Below are 23,202 nucleotides of genomic sequence, written 5' to 3'. Positions count from 1 at the left end.
AGCTGGCTGATGGAGGACCTCAGTTTTCTTCAGGCTGACTTCCAGGCCAAACATTTTGGCAGTTTCCGCAAAGCAGGACGTCAAGCACTGAAGAGCTGGCTCTGAATGGGCATTAGTAAATGTAGAATAGCCTTTTTCTGCCTGAACACAAGCTTCAGTAAAAGAATTGAAAATTAGGCATCTTGTTGTTCATCAGTGTCTCCATATCCCACACTTGTCATTCTTGATGGCTATTGATGTCTAATAACACGTGTATTTGTTTCTGTATTGTCAACTCTGACAATTTCATTTTGTGTTTTGACAACTAAGAGATATTTTAAAATCCATTATTTTGCCATGGGCTTTGTGCCAGCAATTTAAAAATAACTTGAGTTTGTTGCCCCTTCCTGCTCTCTTCAAATTCTTATTTTATGCAGTATGTTATGAAACATTGAAAGCAAGAGCAAAAGCAAAAGCTGTTCAGTTGACCAATTAATAATAATTAACATGGCTATTAATTGAATTAGTTCATGTGTCCTTTTGTGGACAAAGTTGTTTGCTAATACCTGGGAATGTTAACTTTCTTTCACATTAGCAGCAAAAGGTCCTGAATATTGATTTTCATTGATTAGTCAGCTTTGATACTGCATAACAACTGAAAGGTTTGGAAGGGCATTGTCTTTGGACTCTTTGTTAGATAATGAGGGATTAAGACTTTTTGTTTCTTTCCATTCAGGTGATATCACTCAAAAGGGCTATGAAAAGAAAAAGGCCAAGCTGCTGGCTCCATACATACCACAGACTGTAGGTAAGGTGAAAATAATGATTAAAAGGAATGTGATGGACTTTGTCACCAAGATTAACACCATCTCTGGTTACCTGTGCTGTATATCTTCTCATCCCAAAATCTAACTATGTGACCCTTTATGCTCTTCAAGTAATGAGGTACATCTTTGTCATTTTTTAACTTTTTAAAATTTAGACATACAGCACCATACAGGCCATTTCAGTCCACAAGTCCATGCCACTCAATTTACACCCCATTAACCTAAACCCATGTTACGTTTTGAATGGTGGGAGGAAATTGAAGCCCCCCACCCCCCAGCCAAGAAAACCCATGCAAACACGGGGAGAATGTACAAACTTCTTGCAGACAGCGCGGGACTTAAACCCAGGTCCCGATTCATCTTCAAATCTCTCTCTCTTTGGCTTGGGTTCGCGGACGAAGATTTATGGAGGGGGTAAATGTCCACGTCAGCTGCAGGCTCGTTTGTGGCTGACAAGTCCGATGCGGGACAGGCAGACACGGTTGCAGCGGTTGCAGGGGAAAATTGGTTGGTTGGGGTTGGGTGTTGGGTTTTTCCTCCTTTGTCTTTTGTCAGTGAGGTGGGCTCTGCGGTCTACTTCAAAGGAGGTTGCTGCCCGCCGAACTGCGAGGCACCAAGATGTACGGTTTGAGGGGATATCAGCCCACTGGCGATGGTCAATGTGGCAGGCACCAAGAGATTTCTTTAGGCAGTCCTTGTACCTCTTCTTTGGTGCACCTCTGTCACGGTGGCCAGTGGAGAGCTCGCCATATAACACGATCTTGGGAAGGCGATGGCCCTCCATTCTGGAGACGTGACCCACCCAGCGCAGCTGGATCTTCAGCAGCGTGGACACGATGCTGTTGGCCTCTGCCATCTCGAGTACTTCGATGTTAGGGATGAAGTCGCTCCAATGAATGTTGAGGATGGAGCGGAGACAATGCTGGTGGAAGCGTTCTAGGAGCCGTAGATGATGCCGGTAGAGGACCCATGATTCGGAGCCGAACAGGAGTGTGGGTATGACAACGGTTCTGTATACGCTTATCTTTGTGAGGTTTTTCAGTTGGTTGCTTTTCCAGACTCTTTTGTGTAGTCTTCCAAAGGCGCTATTTGCCTTGGCGAGTCTGTTGTCTATCTCGTTGTCGATCCTTGCATCTGATGAAATGGTGCAGCCGAGATAGGTAAACTGGTTGACCGTTTTGAGTTTTGTGTGCCCGATGGAGATGTGGGGGGGTTGGTAGTCATGGTGTGGAGCTGGCTGGTGGAGGACCTCAATTTTCTTCAGGCTGAATCTATTGCATACCAAATCCATGTCCACCTTTCTTTAAAACTCTATTTAAGATCCATGCAGATTTTTGTCTGTGCTGCAACACCCAACTGTTGCTAATCAAGTGGCACGGTTGGTGTGGCTGTTAGTGCAACGCTTTTACAGTGCCAGCGATTGGGTCTGGACCTGGGTTTGAATCCCATGTTGTCTGTTAGGAGTTTGTACGTTCTCTCTGTATCTGCATAGGTTTTCTCGGGGGCTCTGGTTTACCCCCATCCTTCAAAAATGTACTGGGGTGTAGGTTAATAGGGTGGTAAATTGGATGAGACATATAAGGCAATCGAACAACTGAAAAGTGGCAAAGCAGCATGTATGGATGGAATCCCCCCAGAAGTCTGGAAGGCTGGCGGCAAAACTCTGCATGCCAAACTGCATGAGTTTTTCAAGCTTTGTTGGGACCAAGGTAAACTGCCTCAGGATCTTCGTGATGCCACCATCATCACCCTGTACAAAAACAAAGGCGAGAAATCAGACTGCTCAAACTACAGGGGAATCACGTTGCTCTCCATTGCAGGCAAAATCTTCGCTAGGATTCTACTAAATAGAATAATACCTAGTGTCGCCGAGAATATTCTCCCAGAATCACAGTGCGGCTTTCGCGCAAACAGAGGAACTACTGACATGGTCTTTGCCCTCAGACAGCTCCAAGAAAAATGCAGAGAACAAAACAAAGGACTCTACATCACCTTTGTTGACCTCACCAAAGCCTTCGACACCGTGAGCAGGAAAGGGCTTTGGCAAATACTAGAGCGCATCGGATGTCCCCCAAAGTTCCTCAACATGATTATCCAACTGCACGAAAACCAACAAGGTCGGGTCAGATACAGCAATGAGCTCTCTGAACCCTTCTCCATTAACAATGGCGTGAAGCAAGGCTGTGTTCTGGCACCAACCCTCTTTTCAATCTTCTTCAGCATGATGCTGAACCAAGCCATGAAAGACCCCAACAATGAAGACGCTGTTTACATCCGGTACCGCACGGATGGCAGTCTCTTCAATCTGAGGCGCCTGCAAGCTCACACCAAGACACAAGAGAAACTTGTGCGTGAACTACTCTTTGCAGACGATGCCGCTTTAGTTGCCCATTCAGAGCCAGCTCTTCAGCGTTTGACGTCCTGCTTTGCGGAAACTGCCAAAATGTTTGGCCTGGAAGTCAGCCTGAAGAAAACTGAGGTCCTCCATCAGCCAGCTCCCCCACATCTCCATCGGGCACACAAAACTCAAAACGGTCAACCAGTTTACCTATCTCGGCTGCACCATTTCATCAGATGCAAGGATCGACAATGAGATAGACAACAGACTCGCCAAGGCAAATAGCGCCTTTGGAAGACTACACAAAAGAGTCTGGAAAAACAACCAACTGAAAAACCTCACAAAGATAAGCGTATACAGAGCCGTTGTCATACCCACACTCCTGTTTGGCTCCGAATCATGGGTCCTCTACCGGCACCACCTACGGCTCCTAGAACGCTTCCACCAGCGTTGTCTCCGCTCCATCCTCAACATCCATTGGAGCGCTCACATCCCTAACGTCGAAGTACTCGAGATGGCAGAGGTCGACAGCATCGAGTCCACGCTGCTGAAGATCCAGCTGCGCTGGATGGGTCACGTCTCCAGAATGGAGGACCATCGCCTTCCCAAGATTGTGTTATATGGCGAGCTCTCCACTGGCCACCGTGACAGAGGTGCACCAAAGAAAAGGTACAAGGACTCCCTAAAGAAATCTCTTGGTGCCTGCCACATTGACCACCGCCAGTGGGCTGATATCGCCTCAAACCGTGCATCTTGGCGCCTCACAGTTTGGCGGGCAGCAACCTCCTTTGAAGAAGACCGCAGAGCCTACCTCACTGACAAAAGGCAAAGGAGGAAAAACCCAACACCCAACCCCAACCCACCAATTTTCCCCTGCAACCGCTGCAATCGTGTCTGCCTGTCCCACATCGGACTTGTCAGCCACAAACGAGCCTGCAGCTGACGTGGACTTTTTACCCCCTCCATAAATCTTCGTCCGCGAAGCCAAGCCAAAAAAAAAAGAAGAAATTGGGTGGCATGGACTCGTAGGGCCGAAATGGCCTTTTAAAGTGCTGTATGCCTAAATTTAAAAAGATTTGTGACTACGATCCACTCAAAAATTGTGACTTGGTCATGCCACTCTAAACTGTCTTCTGATTAACCTTTTGAGCATCCTCTAGAGTGTCTCATCTGTTGCCATCCCTGTCCAGACGAAGCCTGAGAGAATGCCGATTAAGGCTGGTTTCCCAGAATCGAATGCATCTTATACCCTTCACCACAGTCTAGGGCCAGTTGTTGATGTCTTGTGTCGTCTGGATGTTGATCCAGCTAAATAATTCAGACTCCTTTATCATGATTCTTGGCAAAAAAAATCCTTGTCTCTGTGAAACATTGAGGAAATACAAAGATTATTTCAGAACTTTGAGCTGTGATGAAACCATATTATTTTGTGAATCATTTGGGTCACAATGAGATATTAAAGACATATTCTTCAGGATGTTGATTGCTTCATGGCTTCCTTGTCTCAAACTTCCAGACTAGCAAATAGCCCAAGAACTACTTCCAATTTAAACTTTTGGATACTAAACTATCGTTATCACCTCCCTGACTTCATGGCTGAGTGTGATTAGCCAATTCCTATTATTGATGTTTCATTTGAACCTTAGCTGTGTTTGCAATTCCATTCTCTTCATTACAACAACATTGATATGGTACCTAATTGTTGCAAATAGTGTCATGAATACTCTGCTGTTGCTATATTTACCTAGTCTATTGCGTGTTTAACCAGAATAATATGATTCATCAAGAACTCCGTGTGCTGGTAGTAAATAGCTAAATAATTCAGACTCCTTTATCATGATTCTTGGCAAAAAAATCCTTGTCTCTGTGAAACATTGAGGAAATATAAAGATTATTTCAGAACTTTGAGCTATGATGAAACCATATTATTTTGTGAATCATTTGGGTCACAATGAGATATTGAAGACACAGACTATACAAGTCAGTGTAGATGTTTTATATTATATGTCCCCCAGGGTAGAAAGATTTCTGAATGTTTATATTTTATTTATCTGTGTATTTGAATTGTTTGTCTCTCCTGAAGATGATTCACAAGATTAGAATGCTGGAGAATATCATTGTGTAAATAGTTCCTCATCAGTTGGCAGATAGTTGGGGGTGGTGGAGAATCTATTTTGGATTGTTTGAAATTAAATTTTACCTGGTTCTTTGTAACGGGAAATTTAGACTTCTGGAACAGACAAGTTATCACAGAAGTAAACCTGTAGATACCATGGTTGAAATAAAAACACAAAGCTGGAGAAGTTGTCACAGAGATGAGTTTTATTCAGATGACAAATGTTTTTCCTCAGGGTCCTTGTTTGTTTATGCCAGATATTTTTTCTTGAAGACTTGCCAGAAGAGACTACCTGATCCACTAACCATTGCCTACATCCTGACACTTCCTCTTTCTACTTTGGCTTGGCTTCGCGGACGAAGATTTATGGAGGGGGTAAATGTCCACGTCAGCTGCAGGCTCGTTTGTGGCTGACAAGTCCGATGTGGGACAGGCAGACACAGTTGCAGGGGAAAATTGGTTGGTTGGGTGTTGGGTTTTTCCTCCTTTGCCTTTTGTCAGTGAGGTGGGCAATTATGGTGTTATTATTTAACACTGCATTTTCCTCCATTAAAATAAGGAGAATACAATATTTTTGTCTTTAAGACAAATGGAACAAGTCCACAATGTCACATGGATTAAGAGTTCCAACGGTCTGAGGTGTAGCTCAGATTGCATGGTTGAATTCTAGTCACATTCAACTGTGGTTTTTACACAGCTGCTGCGATAATTTCCCGTCGACAGTTTTCACACTTAACTTAGGAGTGGCCATTCATACAGGAAGTACATTTATACTAAATACCTGAGTTGCGGTATTTTTGTAGACTGGGTGTGGGTTGATGTTGACTGAATGTAGATCCTGCATGCGACGTCAATCATCTGCGTATAAAAAGGCCTCAAGACAGAAGAGCAAAATGGCCCTTGATCCACAGATCATATTGAAGTTACCAGCGAGTATATATAGCATGACTTTAACGAACTTTAATTTCATGCATGCACATTTAAAAATCCCACATTGCAGTGTCACAAGCTGAACGTGTCATATTCATTAGCCCATTGTTGTGGGCTGCCTGCAGTTCAGTTTAAACTGCAGACATTCTGGAAAAATTGTCTAAGGCTGCCAAAGGAAAAATTTTAGAACTGGGATGTCAGTCATTTTCCGTTTCAAACTTTTTAACACAGCCTGTGTTGCGGGAATTTTGTGAAAATTTCCTGTTATGCAGCGGCTGTGTAAAAACCACAAGTGTTTCTTGATTGCCTACGTTCAACTGTTAAGGCTGAGAGGGCTTTTGTGGCTCTATTGTTTCTCAGTTGTTAGCAGCTTCTGATTTTGTTCATTCTTGCATTTGATCTTCAATGAGCAGATCATTTTTTCCTTAAAAGGGCAAATTTGCAGTGCTTAATTTTTTTAAAATATTTTGAGTTACCTTGTGCCAACTATTCATTCACATCTGACCAGGAATTGGTGGCTAGAACTTATTTAGAGGTCTTTTTGATAAGGTTTTATCTTCTGCATCTTATGGGGCTTGACTCAAAGGCCTGATTTTTCCTTACATTAGTTCCATACAGGAAGGAGGCACAGCAGATCCTCTGTTCTTGATCAGTTTGCAGTGTTATACAATTTCCAGATGAAAAGCATGTTAAATTTAAATTTAGACCGACAGAATGGTAACAGGCCCTTCCAGCCCAGTGCCCGTGCTGCCAAAATACCCTAATTAATCAACAACCCCTATACATTTTGAAGGATGGGAGGAAACGAGCATGCGGAGGAAGCGGAGGAAACCCATGCAGGCACAGGAAAAATGTGCAAACTCTTTGCATACAGTACCAGATTTGAACCCGGGCCACTCAAACAGCGTGGCCCAATGTTATTTGTAACCTGGTAGAGTATTGACCTGTGCAACAAAGTACACCAAAATCACCCCTGCTTGCCATTCACAACTTGGTAGAGTGTATCTTGTCCTTCAACTTGATGTGCTCTGTTGAAGCTGTTCATTATTGATTAGGTTTCCAACCTCAGTCTTGAGTGGTTAATCTGTTAGCTGATGATAATGATAGTTCCCTGCTCTGTTCAATGATTCCATAATACTGATGCAAGACATTTTGAACCTGTTTTAATCACCATTTTAGTGGTTATCCAATGAAGAATAACCGTGTACACAATCATTTAAGTCTACAGGAAGTCCAAGATTACAAGAGTTCCTCAGAACTGTTTGTAATTTAAATTTCTTGTAAATTAGATCTTAACAAAACCAGTGTGTGGAAAAGGATAAACGGAAACAGCTGTGGCAGGAGAGTAAATGAATGGCTGCCACTGGCCTTACTGACACAGTGATTGAATGAGCTTGCTTCATGCTCAGAGCTTTGCCGGACCTAGTCCCTGATTGTTGTGGTTTGGGTCGGGTAAGAGGGGTGGTGGAGAAAAAGAAAAAGCATGTGGAAATGCTCTGATCCCACCCGGTAGAAAATGGCTGCAGCCCAGCAGCTATCAAGGAAATCAATATTCATCCATCCTATTAATGTCCCAAACATTGGTTTGTATCTATGGATGGTCCACAAGTTTGGTATTCATAATTCGGGATGAACCTGTACATACTGCTATGTCTTTGTTTTTTTTAAGAAACATCTAGATTTACAATTAAACTGGTGTAGCCAAAAATATTAGCCACACGCATAAGTAGAAATTGAAGCTTAAAAGGATTTATTTAGTTTTTCTCTATATAACTACTGATTTCTGTAGTTGAATGCATGTACAAGAACATGGAAGTAGCTACTTTTGCATTCCTAAGATCATGTGGCATGAATGTCAACCACATTACCTAATTTTAAGGAGCTTCACCAGCATTCCGTCAACAGAATCTTTGACATTTTTAATGTACAGGCCTTTCCACTACCGTACTTTTTGTGATCATCAAAATAAAGAATTTAAAAAGCTAAACAGCCAAATTACTTAGCCATGCTTAACTAAAAAGTTAAAATTTCTTGAGCTATGGCAAACAGATGAATTTTTTCAGATATAAATGATTGAGCTTTAAACAGACTTTTTGAAAAATATTAATGTTTATATATTCCCCCCCCCCCCAGTTATTTAAAAATAAGGATTAAACAGGAAAATACAGCTGCACATTGTTTCTCTTTGTGGAATCAATCAGAAGCATCTGTTAAGTGTACAATCTTAGAATGGCTTTTTGACTGTATGACTTTTCATTTTTAAATGTAATGATCGGAGATCTTCATTAACTATAGCAAACAGTGATGGTTAAATAACTTTTCACTGCAGTACAACTCTGATTATCCAAAATGGTTGGCACCGGACCTATTCTGGATAAATTATATTTTTTGATAACTGGTCTTTTTTTTTAAGAACTGCCTAGTAGCAACAGCAAATCACTTGTAACAGTGTTTAAACAACAAGGGAAAGGTTTTTAAAGCATGAAATAATGTTTAATTCTCATCAAAAAACCAACCTGAACAAAATAAGAAAAATACAACACTAAAAACTTGAAATTCTACTTGGAGGATTTTTGAATTTTTCAACCTGCGACATCAGTTCTGAAAAAATTTCGGATAACTAAGGATTTCTGATTGTTTCAGATATCTTCATTTATCTAAAATTGACTTCATTTTGGCTTTTAAATTTTTTGGATGAATGAGGATTTCTGATTTTTCTGAAATCTATAGTTATTCAAAAAAATTCTCGGAGCTGAACAGTCGTCACTTCCAGATCCAAAAAAAATTCAGACAACTGAGGATAATCTGATTTCAGATAATTTGAGTTGTAGTGTAGTTAATTTTGTACTTTAATGTTATTTTCATCAATGTAATTTTCCAGTATCTTAATTTTGGCAGGTCTAGAGACTTAATTGATTCTATTTCAACTTAATGTGGTGCTAGTCTTTGCTGGTAAATTTTGCTTATTTTGCAAATATACGAGAAGTGGAAGGGCAGCATGAATGCTGCATTGCTCTATTGCCTCATGTTAAGGCTGTTAAACTGAAGTGCAAATTAGTTTTAAGGCACACTGAAGTAAAATTATTTGGATACACCTAATGGGAGAAAATAATGAAGTATCTATAAAAAAGCAAATAGTCTCTGAAAAAAGTTAGGTATAAAAATGTTGCAAGAAAAAAATCTTAAGTGTTATCTGGCAAAGTTGTTTAAAATGGTAGACCCTTCACACACCACAGTTGCTATTTTCATGACATTTACTTTTTTTCCTGAAGTGATCAGGAACAAAAATTGCCAGTCCATCATCAGTAATCACCAGGTATTTCCTGTGTAATTGCGTATGTGTGCTTATTCATTTGTTTTAAATAATTTGTTTTGTTGGCTCATTGTCATTTGTCCATGTGTACATCGGACGGAGACTGTTGTCTCTGCTTGCCTGTAGCACGAAAAAGATTGCAAGTCATTTCTACTTAAAAACTTTTTGTTTTCTCCTGTGGAAATATTTGCTGTTTTATCAGGCACATTTTTTTTGTTTTCATGTATTTGGGGCATTTGAAATTTATGCTTGTTGCAACAAAGTAATACTTGCTGGAATTGTTTTTATTGGCTTGGAAAGTAGGGGAACAGGTTGGAGACATATATATATTGATATGATCAGAGTTTTATTGAACTGCAACATTACCCCTTGACTACCCTATGGACCTGTGCGGCAACCTTAAGAGATCTATGGATTTGGACCCGAAGGTTTCCTCTGTTCTTCTACATTGTTAAGAATCCTTCAAAAATTTATCACCTCACACTTACCCAGATTGAACTCCAACTTCCAACTCTGTATCCTGTCTATATCCTGTTGTAACTATGACAATTTTCACAACTATCCACAACACTTCCAATCTTCATGTCATCTACAAACCAACTGACCCATCCCTCTACTTCTTCGTGCAGGCCATTAATAAAAATCACAAAAATCAGGGGTCCCAAAACAGATCCTTGCAGAACTCCACTGTTCATTGACTTCCAGGCAGAATAATTTCCATCTACTACTACCCTCTCATTTCTGCAGGCAAGCCAATTGAGAATTAATACAGCCAAGGTTCCATGGATCTCCTGCCTCATGACTTTGTGAATGAGTCTACCATGGGGGACTTTGTTAAATGCCTTACTAAATTCCATAAACCACATCGACCATACTACCTTCATCAATTTCTTTTGTTTCCTCTTCAAAAAAAGCTCAGGCTCATGAGGCACAACTTACCCTGAACAAAGCTATGCTGACTAGCCTTAAAAGGTTACGCTTCTCTAAATGTATGTAAATCCTGGCCCTAAAATCCTCTTCAATAGTCTGCCCACCATTGACACAAGATTCGTGAGTCTATAAATTCCCAGGATTTAAAAAAACAAATTTCAACAAGGGGTCCGCAATTGCCATTTTCCAATCCTCTGGTACTTTCCCTGTAGGTCAAAAGGACATAAATATCATTGCCAAATTCCAGCAATCTCTTCCCTCGCTTCCTGTAGTAACTTGGGATAAATCTCATCAGGGCCAAGGGACTTGACAATTCTCATGTTTTTAAGAAGGTTCAGCACATATGCTTTTCTATTCTGTCCTCGCATTGATCAAGGTCTATCTCTTTGGTGAAGCAAATTATTCATTTAGGACTTCCCCTGCCTCTTCATCCTCCAGGCATATGTTGTCTCCTTTATCCTTAAGTTGCCCTACCTTCACTCTTGTCATTCCTCTGTTCGTCACGTATACATAGAACACCTTAGGGTTTTCCTTCATCCTACTTGCCAAGGTCTTCTCATGTCCCCTTCTTGCTCTCCTAAATCCTTCCTTAAGTTTCTTCCTGACCACCATATAGTTCTCAAGAGCCATTCCTGTGTTTTGCTTCCTAAATGTCATGCATGCTTCCTTTTTCCTCTTAACCAGCTGCTTCACTTTTTTGTTAATCACAGTACCTTCATTCTTCCATCTTTTCCTTGTCTCAGTTAGATATACCTATCCAGAAACCTGTGCAAGTGTTCTCTAAACATCCTCGACATTTCTTCAGTGCTTTTCCCTGAGGTCATCTGTTCTAGATTTATTCTGCCTAGTTCCAGTCTCATCCCATCATAATTCATCCTTCCCCAATGAACATTTTATCAGTTTGTCTGCTTTTACTCTTATCCATAGCTATGCTAAAAGGTCAGAGAATTGTGGTCCCTTTCACTGAAATGCTCCCCCACCAAGAATCCATCTGACTAGTACTAGTCACTGGTCCACATACTGTGTCAAGAATCCTTGGACACACCTGACAAATTCTGCCCCATTTATCCCTCTTGAAGTAAGGAGGCGCAAGTCAATATTTAAGAAGATGAAGTATCCCTAACAACTCTACTATTTCTGCACCATTCCAAAAATTGCCCACTTATCTGCTTCTCAGTTTCCCGAGGGCTATTTGGAGGCTGATAAACTACTACCAGTGCAGTGATCGCTGCTTTTCTGTTTATGAATTCCACCTACACTGACTAAGTAGACAATCCCCCCCCCCACATCTTCTCTTCATGCAGCTGTGATACTATCTTGAGTGAAATGTGATTGGATGCAGACCCTTTGATTGTAGTAAACATACCAAAATGCTGGAGGAACTCCGCTGGTCTTTTCAGCATCTAGATATATTGCCAATGTTTTCAAGGAAAAATCAGAAAGGTGTATTTGATCCCTTGGTACCTACCCCTGTGACCGCAGGAGATGCTTCTATTGTGCCAACACCACCTCCCTCAACACCATTCGGGGGCCCCAAACAGTCCTTCCAAGTGAAGCAACATTTTACTTTTGAATGTTCATTCAATGTTCCTGTTGTGGTCACCTCTATGTCAGAGAGACTTGATGAAGATTGGGAGATCGCTTTGTTGAGCACTTCAACTCTGTATGCCGCAATAGCATGGATTTCCCAGTGGCCATGCATTTCAATTCTCCATCCTATTCCCTTGCCAATGTGTATGCCCAAGGCCTCATGTACTGCCAGACTGAGGTCACCCATAAATTGGAGGAATAAGACCTCATCTTCCAACTAGGTATTTTCCAACTTCTCTGGCTTTAATTAAAAAAACTATCCCACCCCCCACCCCCCCCCCCCCCCACCGTCGTCGTCTTGTCTCCTTTCGTACAGACGTGATAAATTCTGTCTCGTCCCTTATCATATCCAATTAAAACCTTTTTTTGGTCTGGATTCCTCCCCCATTGTTTGAAATCGGAGTCTTTCTGATATATCCTGCTTCTGCCTTTTCTGAATTTTCCTTCAAGAAAGGCTCAGGCCCAAAACATCGCCAATGTATCTTTGTCTCCTGTAGATGCTGAAAAGACCAGCTGAGTTGCTCCAGCATTTGTGTGTTTACTGTTACATGGAGAGGAGAGGACTGGAGGGGTATGGACCGGGTGCTGGTCAGTTGGACTAGGAGGGTGGGGATTTGTTACGGCATGGACTGGCAGGGCCGAACTGGCCTGTTCTGTGCTGTAAGTGGTTATATGGTTATCCCTGATTAGTAATCCTACTTTCCACCCCCCCTTAACCTCCCATCCTATCTCTTTGAAAACATCTGAATGGCATGGACGTGGCTGAAATGGCCTGTTACTGTGCTATATGTCTAAATTTTCAAAAAAATTAAAATGAACTTGTGTCAGCCAAGTTTCTAATGCCCACAATATTGAGTTAGTCACTTAACTGTTGAAAATTTAAAATGTGTGCAAAAGAAGGACTTTCGATTTGAATTTTTACCTGAAACTGGTTCATTTGAAGCCTAAATTAGTGAAGCTTTCAACCACAGAAAAATGAGCTTTAAACCAATGTTATTTATTATTAAAAAGATGTATTTTTAAATGGTCTATTTCTTAATGGCATGAATGCATGGCTTACAAGAGTTTGTTGTGCAAACTAGCCCTTTTAACAAACAATTAAATGAGACAAATGAAAAGATCATGAGACATGGTGTGAAGTAGCTAAATTATTACCAAAAGGCAACTCATCAAAACAGTGCCTCTTTGAAGATGGCAATGCACACATTCCTGGAGGGTGCTTTGTAAAGCTGCCGATTTTATGTGAGGTTTGCATATCTAGATGAGATCATGAAAGAATGCTGGTGGTTAAACAGACCTCTTTGTAATGTGATTTTCAGACATTTCAGTCATTACAGTACTTGAACCTCTACATCTGACTCACAAAGAACCACCTTCATAAGAATGTAACATTTTCCAAAATGAGACCAAGTTGCCTTGCTTTTTATTGACCTTTCCCAAAGCTGAAAATGCCAATGCACAGCCATTATTTCTTATGACATTGTTGACTGTAATGACCAAGAATGCTGACTCTTGTCATATAAATAGACATTTCTCTTTATTATTTCAGAACCCCAAGCTTATCCCCTCATGTTCTGGCATCTGATTCATGCATGTTCAGCAAAATACAAAAAAATGTTGCCTATTCCACAATTAACTTTCATTATCAAATAACTTTGCCACAGTTGATTCCTGCTGTTTATCAGACTATACATTTCACTCACCTCATTTTCCAGTTTTAATAAGTAGATTGCCATTGCAATTCGATACTTACGACTTGAGTGATCAGAAATGTAATGACTGTCGTGGAATGAAATGAGAGTTTATTATCAAAAACACCTACAATGTAGTTCTTGCTGCAGCTAATCAAGATGTTCAATTTATTGTCATGTACATTGTACAATACACACGTGCTCTAACATTCTTACTTGCTACAGCTGAACAGGTAGAGAAGTTGGTGTGCCTTTTTGTGGTTGCTCTAGGAGAAGTCTTTTGAAATCTTGATTCCCAGAAACTTGAAGGTTCTAACCAGCACTATCTCCATCCCATCAATATAAACGAATGTCTGGTCCCTCTGCCCCTTCTTTCTAAAATCAAGATCAAGTTTCTTGGCCTTGGTATTGTGGAGAGCAAAATTGTTGCTCTGGCATCATCCAACCATATTCTTGATCTTCTTCCAGTATTCTGAATTCTGCATGAGAAACACCAACAACAATTGTATGCAGGAATACTGTACTTTACTTTACAAAACTAGAGCATTCCTATGGAAACTTTTGTATGTTGAAATGGCATAAAGCGAAGAAGTGATTACCACTGATTTCTATGGGAAAATTTTTGAGCGTTCCCAGACCCAAAAAACAACCCATCAAATTATACCAAATAACAAACCAAACCTAAAATAATACTAACATTTATTAAAAGCAGTATACTTTATAGGCTGTATATTGATAAATACATAGCCTATGAAGTAGAAATAATGTATGTATAGTGTAGTTAGGCTGAGTCTTCGGAGGTTAAGGTGGTGGGAGGTACAGGAGACTGGGATGTAGAAGATAGAGACATCACATCGTCATCTGAATCCGTCAGGTCACTAACGTCGACACCTATGCCTGCCTGCCTTGATGTTGAAGGTCTAGGTTCATTGTCTGTTGCTGGTGTTGAAGGCTTGAAATATGATGGTATGCTTGACTGCTTAGTCTCACACTTTTTTCTATCATACAAGTTCTTTGTCGACACTCAAATCATCCAGCAAAAGTTACCCTAAACCTACATGCCCTTTCAAAATTAAAGTCCTATCTCTCTGCAATCATTGCAACACTGCCAATCATGGTGGAAAGCAGGTGCTTCATGTTCAGTTCTTGGATGACTTCATTTTCTGCCCGTTCGCTATTGCGCTCGGTTTCAATTCGTATCCTTTCCTCTTGCAATTGCATCAGGTCTTCATTTGGCAGTTCTTGGTCATGGAATATCAAAACCTCTTCCACATATCTTTGTTGGAGGTGGTCACGTGATGGAGTAGTGACTGGTTAGGAAAAACTAGCCCTCTGCAGAGAAAGTTGAGAAAAAAGGCAGAAAAACAAAGCTGAAAAATAAAACATAAAAAAAATTACAAAATAAACAGTATAACCATTTACAGCACAGAAACACGCCAGTTTGGCCCTACTAGTCCATGCCGAACATTTTCTCCCATCTTTGAGATCATCAAATTTATGCTGCAGGAACTCTGTGGGTTGAGCAACATCAACAGGTGAAAAAAAAATGGTTGACGATTTGGGCCAAAAACGTTAATTAAGACCCGAGACGTCAACCATTCTTATTTTCCCATTGATGCTGCTCGATCGGATGAGTTCCTCCAGGTTCTATCACATGACCTGCTGCTTCTAACCATCCCATTGCCACATTTCTACTGTGCCCTGCTTTCTGATGGTTTATGCCTCTTCGAGCTCTGCGAGCAGGGATCTCTCCCAAAGAGGATGGCCCGAGCTGCGAAGCCGGTAAGCGGGCAGCTTGGGGGCGATGTCCCACGAGGTGGTCTGGAAGACTGGCTAGTGGAGCCAGAAAAAGAAATGATTCCTCGCACATGCGCGGTACGCATACTAAAGAAGACACCAAAGGGAACGGATGCCGACAACAGGATGCTGACTATAATGGAAGAAACCGTGGGGAAGGCAACAATAGAAGCAAGATCAATACGGAGCCAAGAAATGGAGCAAGAGAAAGAAGACCAGAAAGAAGATTAAAAAAACAAAAAGTACAAGGTAAAAAAACAAGCAAAGATTGTAGATAAGGAATATTTGATTGTCAAATAAAGATTTTAATGGAAACAATGGCTGAGTTCAAATTCATTAAAAAAACTATGCAAGACAGATGTAAAAATACAAATAATGGAGAAAGTTATGGCAGAAATGAGAAAGAAGTGGAAGACAGAGATAGGTGTGGAAGTGGAGGTGAATGAATTAAGAGAAAAATTGGAAGATATTTTAGAGAATATTAGACATAATAATATAACAATAGTGGGCCTGAAAGAAGATGAAGAAGGGGTAAATATTAAAGGATTTATAAAAAGATGGATCCCACAGATCTTGGGAGTAGAAGAACTCCAAGAAGAAATAGAAATTGAAAGAGCCCACAGAGCATTGGTGCCAAAGCAGCAACCACAGCAGAAACCGCGTTTCATGCTAAAAAAAACTACTGCGATATACAACAAGAGGGAAAATATTGGAACTGGCCATTAGAATAGTGAAAGAAAACAAAGAACCATTGGAGTACAATGTAAAAAAAAATTGCCCAGATACAAGCTTCGAACTTTTAAAGAAGCGTAAGGAATTTAACTTATTCAAAACTGTTCTCTGGAGGAAAGGTTACAACTTTGTGTTATGGCATCCAGCAGTGTTGAAGATATTCACCCCTGGTGGGCAAAATAGACTCTTTTCAGATCCAGAAGAAGCCCATCATTTATTGCCAAATAAACACCAAGAAGAGGAGTAAAGAAAATAATAAAAGGACTGTTAAAATAATCTATATAAATAGGTTTGAATGTTAATAATGTTAATTATATACATTTAAAAGAAAAAATGCTTTATTTTTAAGAATAATATATAGCAATTTCTCTGGGGAGGGCTGGGGAGAGGGGAGGATCTGTCCACTGCGAAATCTGTTGACATTTGCTGTATATCCCGCAACCTATGGGAAAAAAAAAGGGAGTTGTTGTCTTGCAAGGTAGTAAGGACAACTCATTAAAAGGGGATTTATTGTTGTTTTCTTTAATATTATTCTTTGATCTTTTATAGTTTATTATTTTCCTACTAATTGTGTCATCTCGTATAGTAAAGAGTAAGAAAATCTAATGAGTGATTTTAGAAGAAGGGAGATGGGGGTGTTGAAGAGATAGAATAGAGGTGAAAATGGATGGATAAAATGAATACATTGAAATAAATGTCTATTAATATTAATGGAATTCACAATCAAATTAAGAGAAAAAAGTTGCTGACTACTTAAAAAGGCGAAAATAGACATAGCATTTGTACAAGAAACACTTAACTGAGTTAGAACATCTCAAACTGAAGAGAGACTGGATAGGCCACGCAGTTGCATCATCAAACAATTCAAAAGCCAGGGGAGTAGCTATATTAGTTGATAAAAATTTGCCAATTAAGATAAAGTAATAACAGATGATATGTCAGATTTATTCAGAATCTTGGCACTTGTTGAACATTTATGCACTTAATTAAGATAATCAGGAATTTATGCAGGACATTTTTTTAAACATAGCAGACACACAGGTACAAATCTTACTAGGGGAGACTATAATTTTAACTTTGACCCATCAATAGATAAAACCAGGAAGACGACTACAAAAAATAAAAGTCAAATTTACATTAAATTCAGTGCATGATATGAAGATAATTGATATATGGAGAAAACAACATCGAAAAGAAAGAGATTATTCATATTCAAACAGACATAAAACCTATTCTAGGATTGATATGTTCTTGTTGTCTGCACAGATTCAAGGGAGTGTTCGAAAGACTGAATTATAAGGCAAGACATCAGACCACTCACCCTTGTTATTGACAATTGCTTGAGAGGATATTCTGCTGAAAACAATATAGGCTAAACCCTATATTGTTAAAAAGGCAAGACTTTCGGGAATACATAGAACAACAAATTAAAATATATTTTGAGACAAATGCAAATTCTGTAACGGACAAATTTATATTATGGGACGCAATGAAGTCCTTTATTAGGGGACAAATAGTTAATTTTGAGACCAAGATTTAAAAAGAATATGTTTGGGAAATAGAGCTGTTGGAAAAAGAGATCGTAATTAAAAAGATTTAATGAGAAGGGAAAATATAGAGAAAGAGAAAGAATTGACAGAAAAAATAAAATATGATAAGTTGCAAACATACAAAGTTGAGAAAAATATTATGAAAACAAAGCAAAGATATTGTGAATCAGGAGAGAAAACCCACAAAATATTAGCTTGGCAACTAAAAAACAGAACAAGCAACAAGAACTATCACAGCAACAAGGAAGGAGGATAAACAGGTCTCATATAAACCCATTTGAGATTAATGGAAATTTTAAAATTTTTTATAAGCAATTGTATCAAACAGAAAACCCAGGGAAGAATGACAAAATAGATGAATTTTTGTCAAACAATTGAATTACCTCAGTTACAATTGGAAGATCAAAATAAATAACTAAAGCCCCTGACAATTACAGAAATACATGATACACTAATGACATTACCAAAGAATAAAGCACCAGGCAAAGATGGATTTCCTATGGAATTTTATAAGGTATTCATTAATCTATTAATTTTGCCCCTCTTAGATGTAATGAAACAAGTGGAAGAGACTCATGTAAAATGGCAATAATCACAGTAATTCCAAAAACAGGAAAAGACCCATTGTCACCGGCTTCAAATAGACCAATTTCTACTAAATACAGACTATAAATTAATTGCAAAATTTCTAGCAAATAGATGAACAGATTGCGTACCAAAATTAGTGATGTTAGTTCAGACAGGATTTGTTTAAAAATAGAAGAGTGGCAGATAATGTCTGTAAATCCATACAGCACAAATAAAACACCAACTGTGGCAGTAGCTCTTGATCCAGAGAAAGCTTTTGATATGTGGAATGGAGTTATTTTAAAGTACTACAAAAATTCAGATTATCGAAAACATTTGTTAATTGGATTAGAGAACTGTATAATGGTCCTGTGGCAAAAGTGGTAACAAATGGATATGTTTCAGACCACTTTAAATTGAGTAGGTCAACAAGATAGGGATGCCCATTATCACCTTCCCTATTTGCTTTGGCTATAGAACCATTGGCAGAGCTGATAAGAAAAGAGCCTACGATAAAGGGAATAAAAGTAAAAGAGGAAGAATTTTAAATTAGATTATTTGAAGATGATATAGTATATTTAACGGGCCCAGATAAATCTATAAAAAGGTTATATACAAAATTGAAAGAATATCGGGCGATATCAGAATACGTTAATATTGATATAAGTGGGGTGATGCCAATGAGCAAAGTCGATTATACAAAATGTAAAAGGGAATCCCCTTTCAAATGGCAATCACTTGGGTATCAGGTTAGATAAGAATTTAAATTATTTTCATAAATTAAATTACCAAATGTTAATAAAGAAAATGCAGAAAGACTTGGAGAAATGGTAAGATTTACCACCAACTATAATAGGGAGAGTAATCTGCATCAAGATGAATGTATTTCCGTGGCTACAATACCTGTTTCAAACGTTACTGATTCCCTTGACAGCAGAATATTTTATGAAATTAAACAATTTAATAAGAAAGTTTCTATGGAAGGGTTAAAAAAAATCAAGAGTGGCTTTGGAAAAATTAACATGGGCACTACATCATATACTAAAAATATGGAAGAGAATACATCTGGAGCAAAAGATGATAAATGATCACATACCAAAAATGTTATTAATGCAAAACCCATTAATTCCTTTTTCAATAGACAATCTATTTTTTAAGGAATGGGCAAGAAAAGGAATTCAAGGAATAAAAGATTGCTTTTTGGGAAATAATTCATTGGCATTTGAACAAATAATAAATATGGAATATCACGTGGTGCAATATTTTAATGCTATCAGTTGAAAATTTATTTAAAAGAAAAGTTGGGAACTAGTCTAAGATTACCTGAGAATAGCTGCTATGAAACTTAATTTTTTACTATTGCAGGGTCTTTAATTATCACAAACATGTAAAGCAAATTGCCATACAAGGAAAATGATGAAACAATATATAATCCCAAACAAAGTTGGAAAAAAGATTTAAATATATGAATAAAAAATGAAACATGAAAGGAACTATGTGCAGCTACCATGATTAATACAATAAATACTCTGTTTCATATGATATAATACAATTGGCTCCATAGACTATACGTTATACCTCAAAAAGTAAAAGAATGGAATCCAACACCATCAGATAAATGCTTCCATTGTAAACAAGAAATTGGAACAACAATACATGCAATTTGGAAATGTACAAAAGTGAAAACCTTTTGGGAGGATTTAAACCTAATATTAAATAGAATTACAAAAAATAAATCTTCCTGTTAAACAACATAAAAGATAAGAATTGGGTCTAAAATTAGACAGGGCTCAAAAAAAGATTTATTATGACTGTGCTTGCACGAGCAAAAAAGTACATAATGATGACTGCAAAGGTACATGGAAATGAACAAGTGTATCCCATCAGAAAAAAATTATCTACAGTCTAAAAGACAAATATGCACTATTTGAACAAATTTGGGAACCATACATAGTATTTATTAGAAACTGCCAATTTCAGACCACCAACTCTTGACATGATAAGTTACAATTATGAAAATAATTAAACATGAAATATTGGTCGACATAATTTCTTTTACTTTTCTTTTGTGTTCTCCTATTGTTTATTTATTTCTTCTTCCTTTTTTATTTCCTGCTTATAAGGAAAGGAGGGAAATGATAATGTCACTACATATATATATATATAGTTACTGATGTGGTTCACGGTGAAGTACTAAATAAAAAATGATTTAAAAATTAACTTCCACAAACCCAGCCTCCTTAGCCAAATTCACTGTTACCATATTTATTGTTGTTGGTTCATAGCCTTTAAAATCATTCAGTGCTTCGGGACACAGTTTCCTCCAAATGCTATTTTTCATCAAGACTTTTAGCCTATCGAGAGCATCTTGAAGGTTGCCAATTGCCAATTTTATATTGTTGTCTTTCCAGATCTCTCGCAAAAATGTTTCGGAGTTGCCCTCTCTGTCAAAGGCTCTTACAATAAAGCATATCACACTTTGCGAGTAGCAAGCCTTAATTGTGGCTATTAGGCCTTGGTTGCATGGTTGCAATGACGATGTTGTATTTGGCAGTAAGGACACAACACGAATGTTACTCGGTAATACCAGGTGGATGAGCAGAACAATTATTGACAATCACCTATTATTGATGCAATTTTCTCTACAGTATCTTTCAACAAAAGGACTAACATATCCACTTATACCCAGAGAAAATCACTTGGGTGTTCCAACTGCTTCGATGTGAAGGAAACACAACAGGAAGTGTATTCTTACCAACATCTATAAGTGTTCTTGGATTTTCTGAATGGTACACCAGTGGAGGCTTTAGAACAGTATCACCAGTGGCGTTCATAATAGACATTAGGGTAAACCTGTCCTTTCATGCCTTGTGTCCCTTAGCCTGCTTTTTTTCTATTGAAATAAATGTCTTGCTCAGCAATTTTTTTCCAATAAATTGCAGTTGCTTATACGAATGAGCACCTCCTGTGATTATTTTCTTTAGCTCTTCTGGGAACTAAAATGGTGGATGCAGGCAAGTTCAACGCATGCACACGGTTTTTATTTCATTAACCATGATCCAAATGCTTAATTATGTCCAGATTGATAGACAAGGTAACACACTTATGAGCCCTCTTAGGTGTTTCTGATACCTTAGGACACATTTTGCTAACAGATGCACAATATAAATCGAGATACTGTGCAGCACAGATACTCACTGATGCAGCTCAAAGCTAAAGTGCCTTGATACTGGGTGTAGTTCCTGGGGAAGGAGCTGCTCAGGATGCATGCGCAGCCTCTATTACGGCTCGGTGCTTTCACCACATTTTTTCGTAAAAGAGAAGATCCTTTCATGAAAGAGAACACAAGTTTCTTTATAAAAGCAAATTTGTGTAAAGCGAGTATTCATAAAGTGGGGTATACTTGTACATTAAATAACTATAATGTAGCCTAAATATAAAAGGATAAATAAATATTCACTGTTGCAGTTAGTGCAAAAAAAGTTATGTTTTAATTGTGCAGATAAATCTTTTGGTGGTACTGGATTTGTTTATGTTTGGGGTTGTGATGGACTTGGCTTGGTTTGCCACTTTCTGCAACTTGTGTTTCTGGGCAGTTGAGATACCAATCCAGGTTCTGATACAACAAGTGTGATTAAAAATTATTTCTATTGATAATTTGAATCTTAATGCTGTCCAGTATGGAAGCTGGTCCTTTGATCCAATTTGTCCATGCCGAACAAGTTGCCCAGCTGAGCTTGTCCTATTTGCTTGGGTTTGACTTAAATCCATCTAATCCATTCATATCCATGCCTTTTAAATGCTGTAATTGTACCCACCTTTACAGCTTCCTCTGAAGCCCCTTTTACGTGTCCCACTAAATTGCAGTGTCCAAGGATAAGAATGGTGATTTTGCTATTCACACTTGACCATTCTTAACTAGGACACTGCACACATTCACACTTGCAAAGAGCCATTCCCGGGGTTAGGACTGCTGTTCTACCTTCTACTGGTGATGTCATGACGTATCGATTGATGGTGGACCTGCCCTAATTCCTGATCAATGTATTATGATATTATATTTGAACAAAATTATTCATGCCTGATTGTAACATAATTAAACTTTATGTATGAGCCCTTCAGTCCCTGTTGTTGTTGTCCTGACCTATATAAACCTTCAAAAGGATTGTGGGGAAAGTCCTAGCAATAAATAGCAATAGTAAATAGCAAATTTATATCTAAGATGTACTTTGCTATCAAAATGAAAGTGCAAAACCAGGTTTACAGAGATCAAGAGAGAGATGGCCAAAACCATTGGCAACCTGAACTTCAGATCCGAACCTTTGACATGATCAGGAATCCTTCAGCACCCCCTCACATCCTGGTTCCAATATTTGGTACCCCTTCAACCAGTTTCTACCCAGTCTCCAGCAGTTCACAGCCCGGCGTGAGTCCCCTGACAGCACTCTCCAGCAGCTCACAGCCTCTGTGGGTTCCTCATCTTGAGTCGCTTGCAGCCCACAGAATGTGTCGGTCTTTCGCCACAGAGCACCCTCACTTGTCTGCTGATGTGGTCACTGTCCCATGGGCCGTCTCCTCTGCTTCCCCTTTTCAGACTGGGGTGGTCTTCCTGTTTTTTGGTGCCATGCGCCAGTCCTCTGCTTTCCTAGAGTCCCCTCATTACTGCTACCAATTATAGACGCCGCTATCTTTGGCACAGACCTCCATGGTTGCGGGAGTTTAAATAAAACTACCGTCGGCACCTTTAACAGGTTGTTCAAAGCCTGTGTGGAGCTGATGGCAGTTGACTGGACGGTTGGACCTCGTGTGGGCACTGCATCTCGGCTCCTTGCTCTGCAGGTT

The 23,202-nt window shown here is 39.1% G+C and overlaps 1 protein-coding gene across 5 annotated transcripts in view; it reads left to right on the top strand.

Moving 5' to 3' along the window:
* The window catches only part of LOC138761669 (disco-interacting protein 2 homolog A-like), a 294,820-nt gene that overhangs the window by 98,213 nt on the left and 173,405 nt on the right, over window positions 1-23,202 (top strand). For all 5 annotated transcript variants that reach the window (XM_069934205.1, XM_069934204.1, XM_069934203.1 and 2 more), the window contains exon 2: window positions 716-787. In XM_069934205.1, coding sequence (XP_069790306.1) covers window positions 716-787 — 72 coding nt within the window. The remainder of the gene's footprint in view (window positions 1-715; window positions 788-23,202) is intronic.

The sequence above is a fragment of the Narcine bancroftii genome, chromosome 4 (genome assembly GCF_036971445.1).
Source record: "Narcine bancroftii isolate sNarBan1 chromosome 4, sNarBan1.hap1, whole genome shotgun sequence".
Lineage (NCBI taxonomy): Eukaryota > Metazoa > Chordata > Chondrichthyes > Torpediniformes > Narcinidae > Narcine > Narcine bancroftii.
Note: the sequence above shows the minus strand (reverse complement) of the source record. Positions and strands in the feature narration are given on the sequence as shown.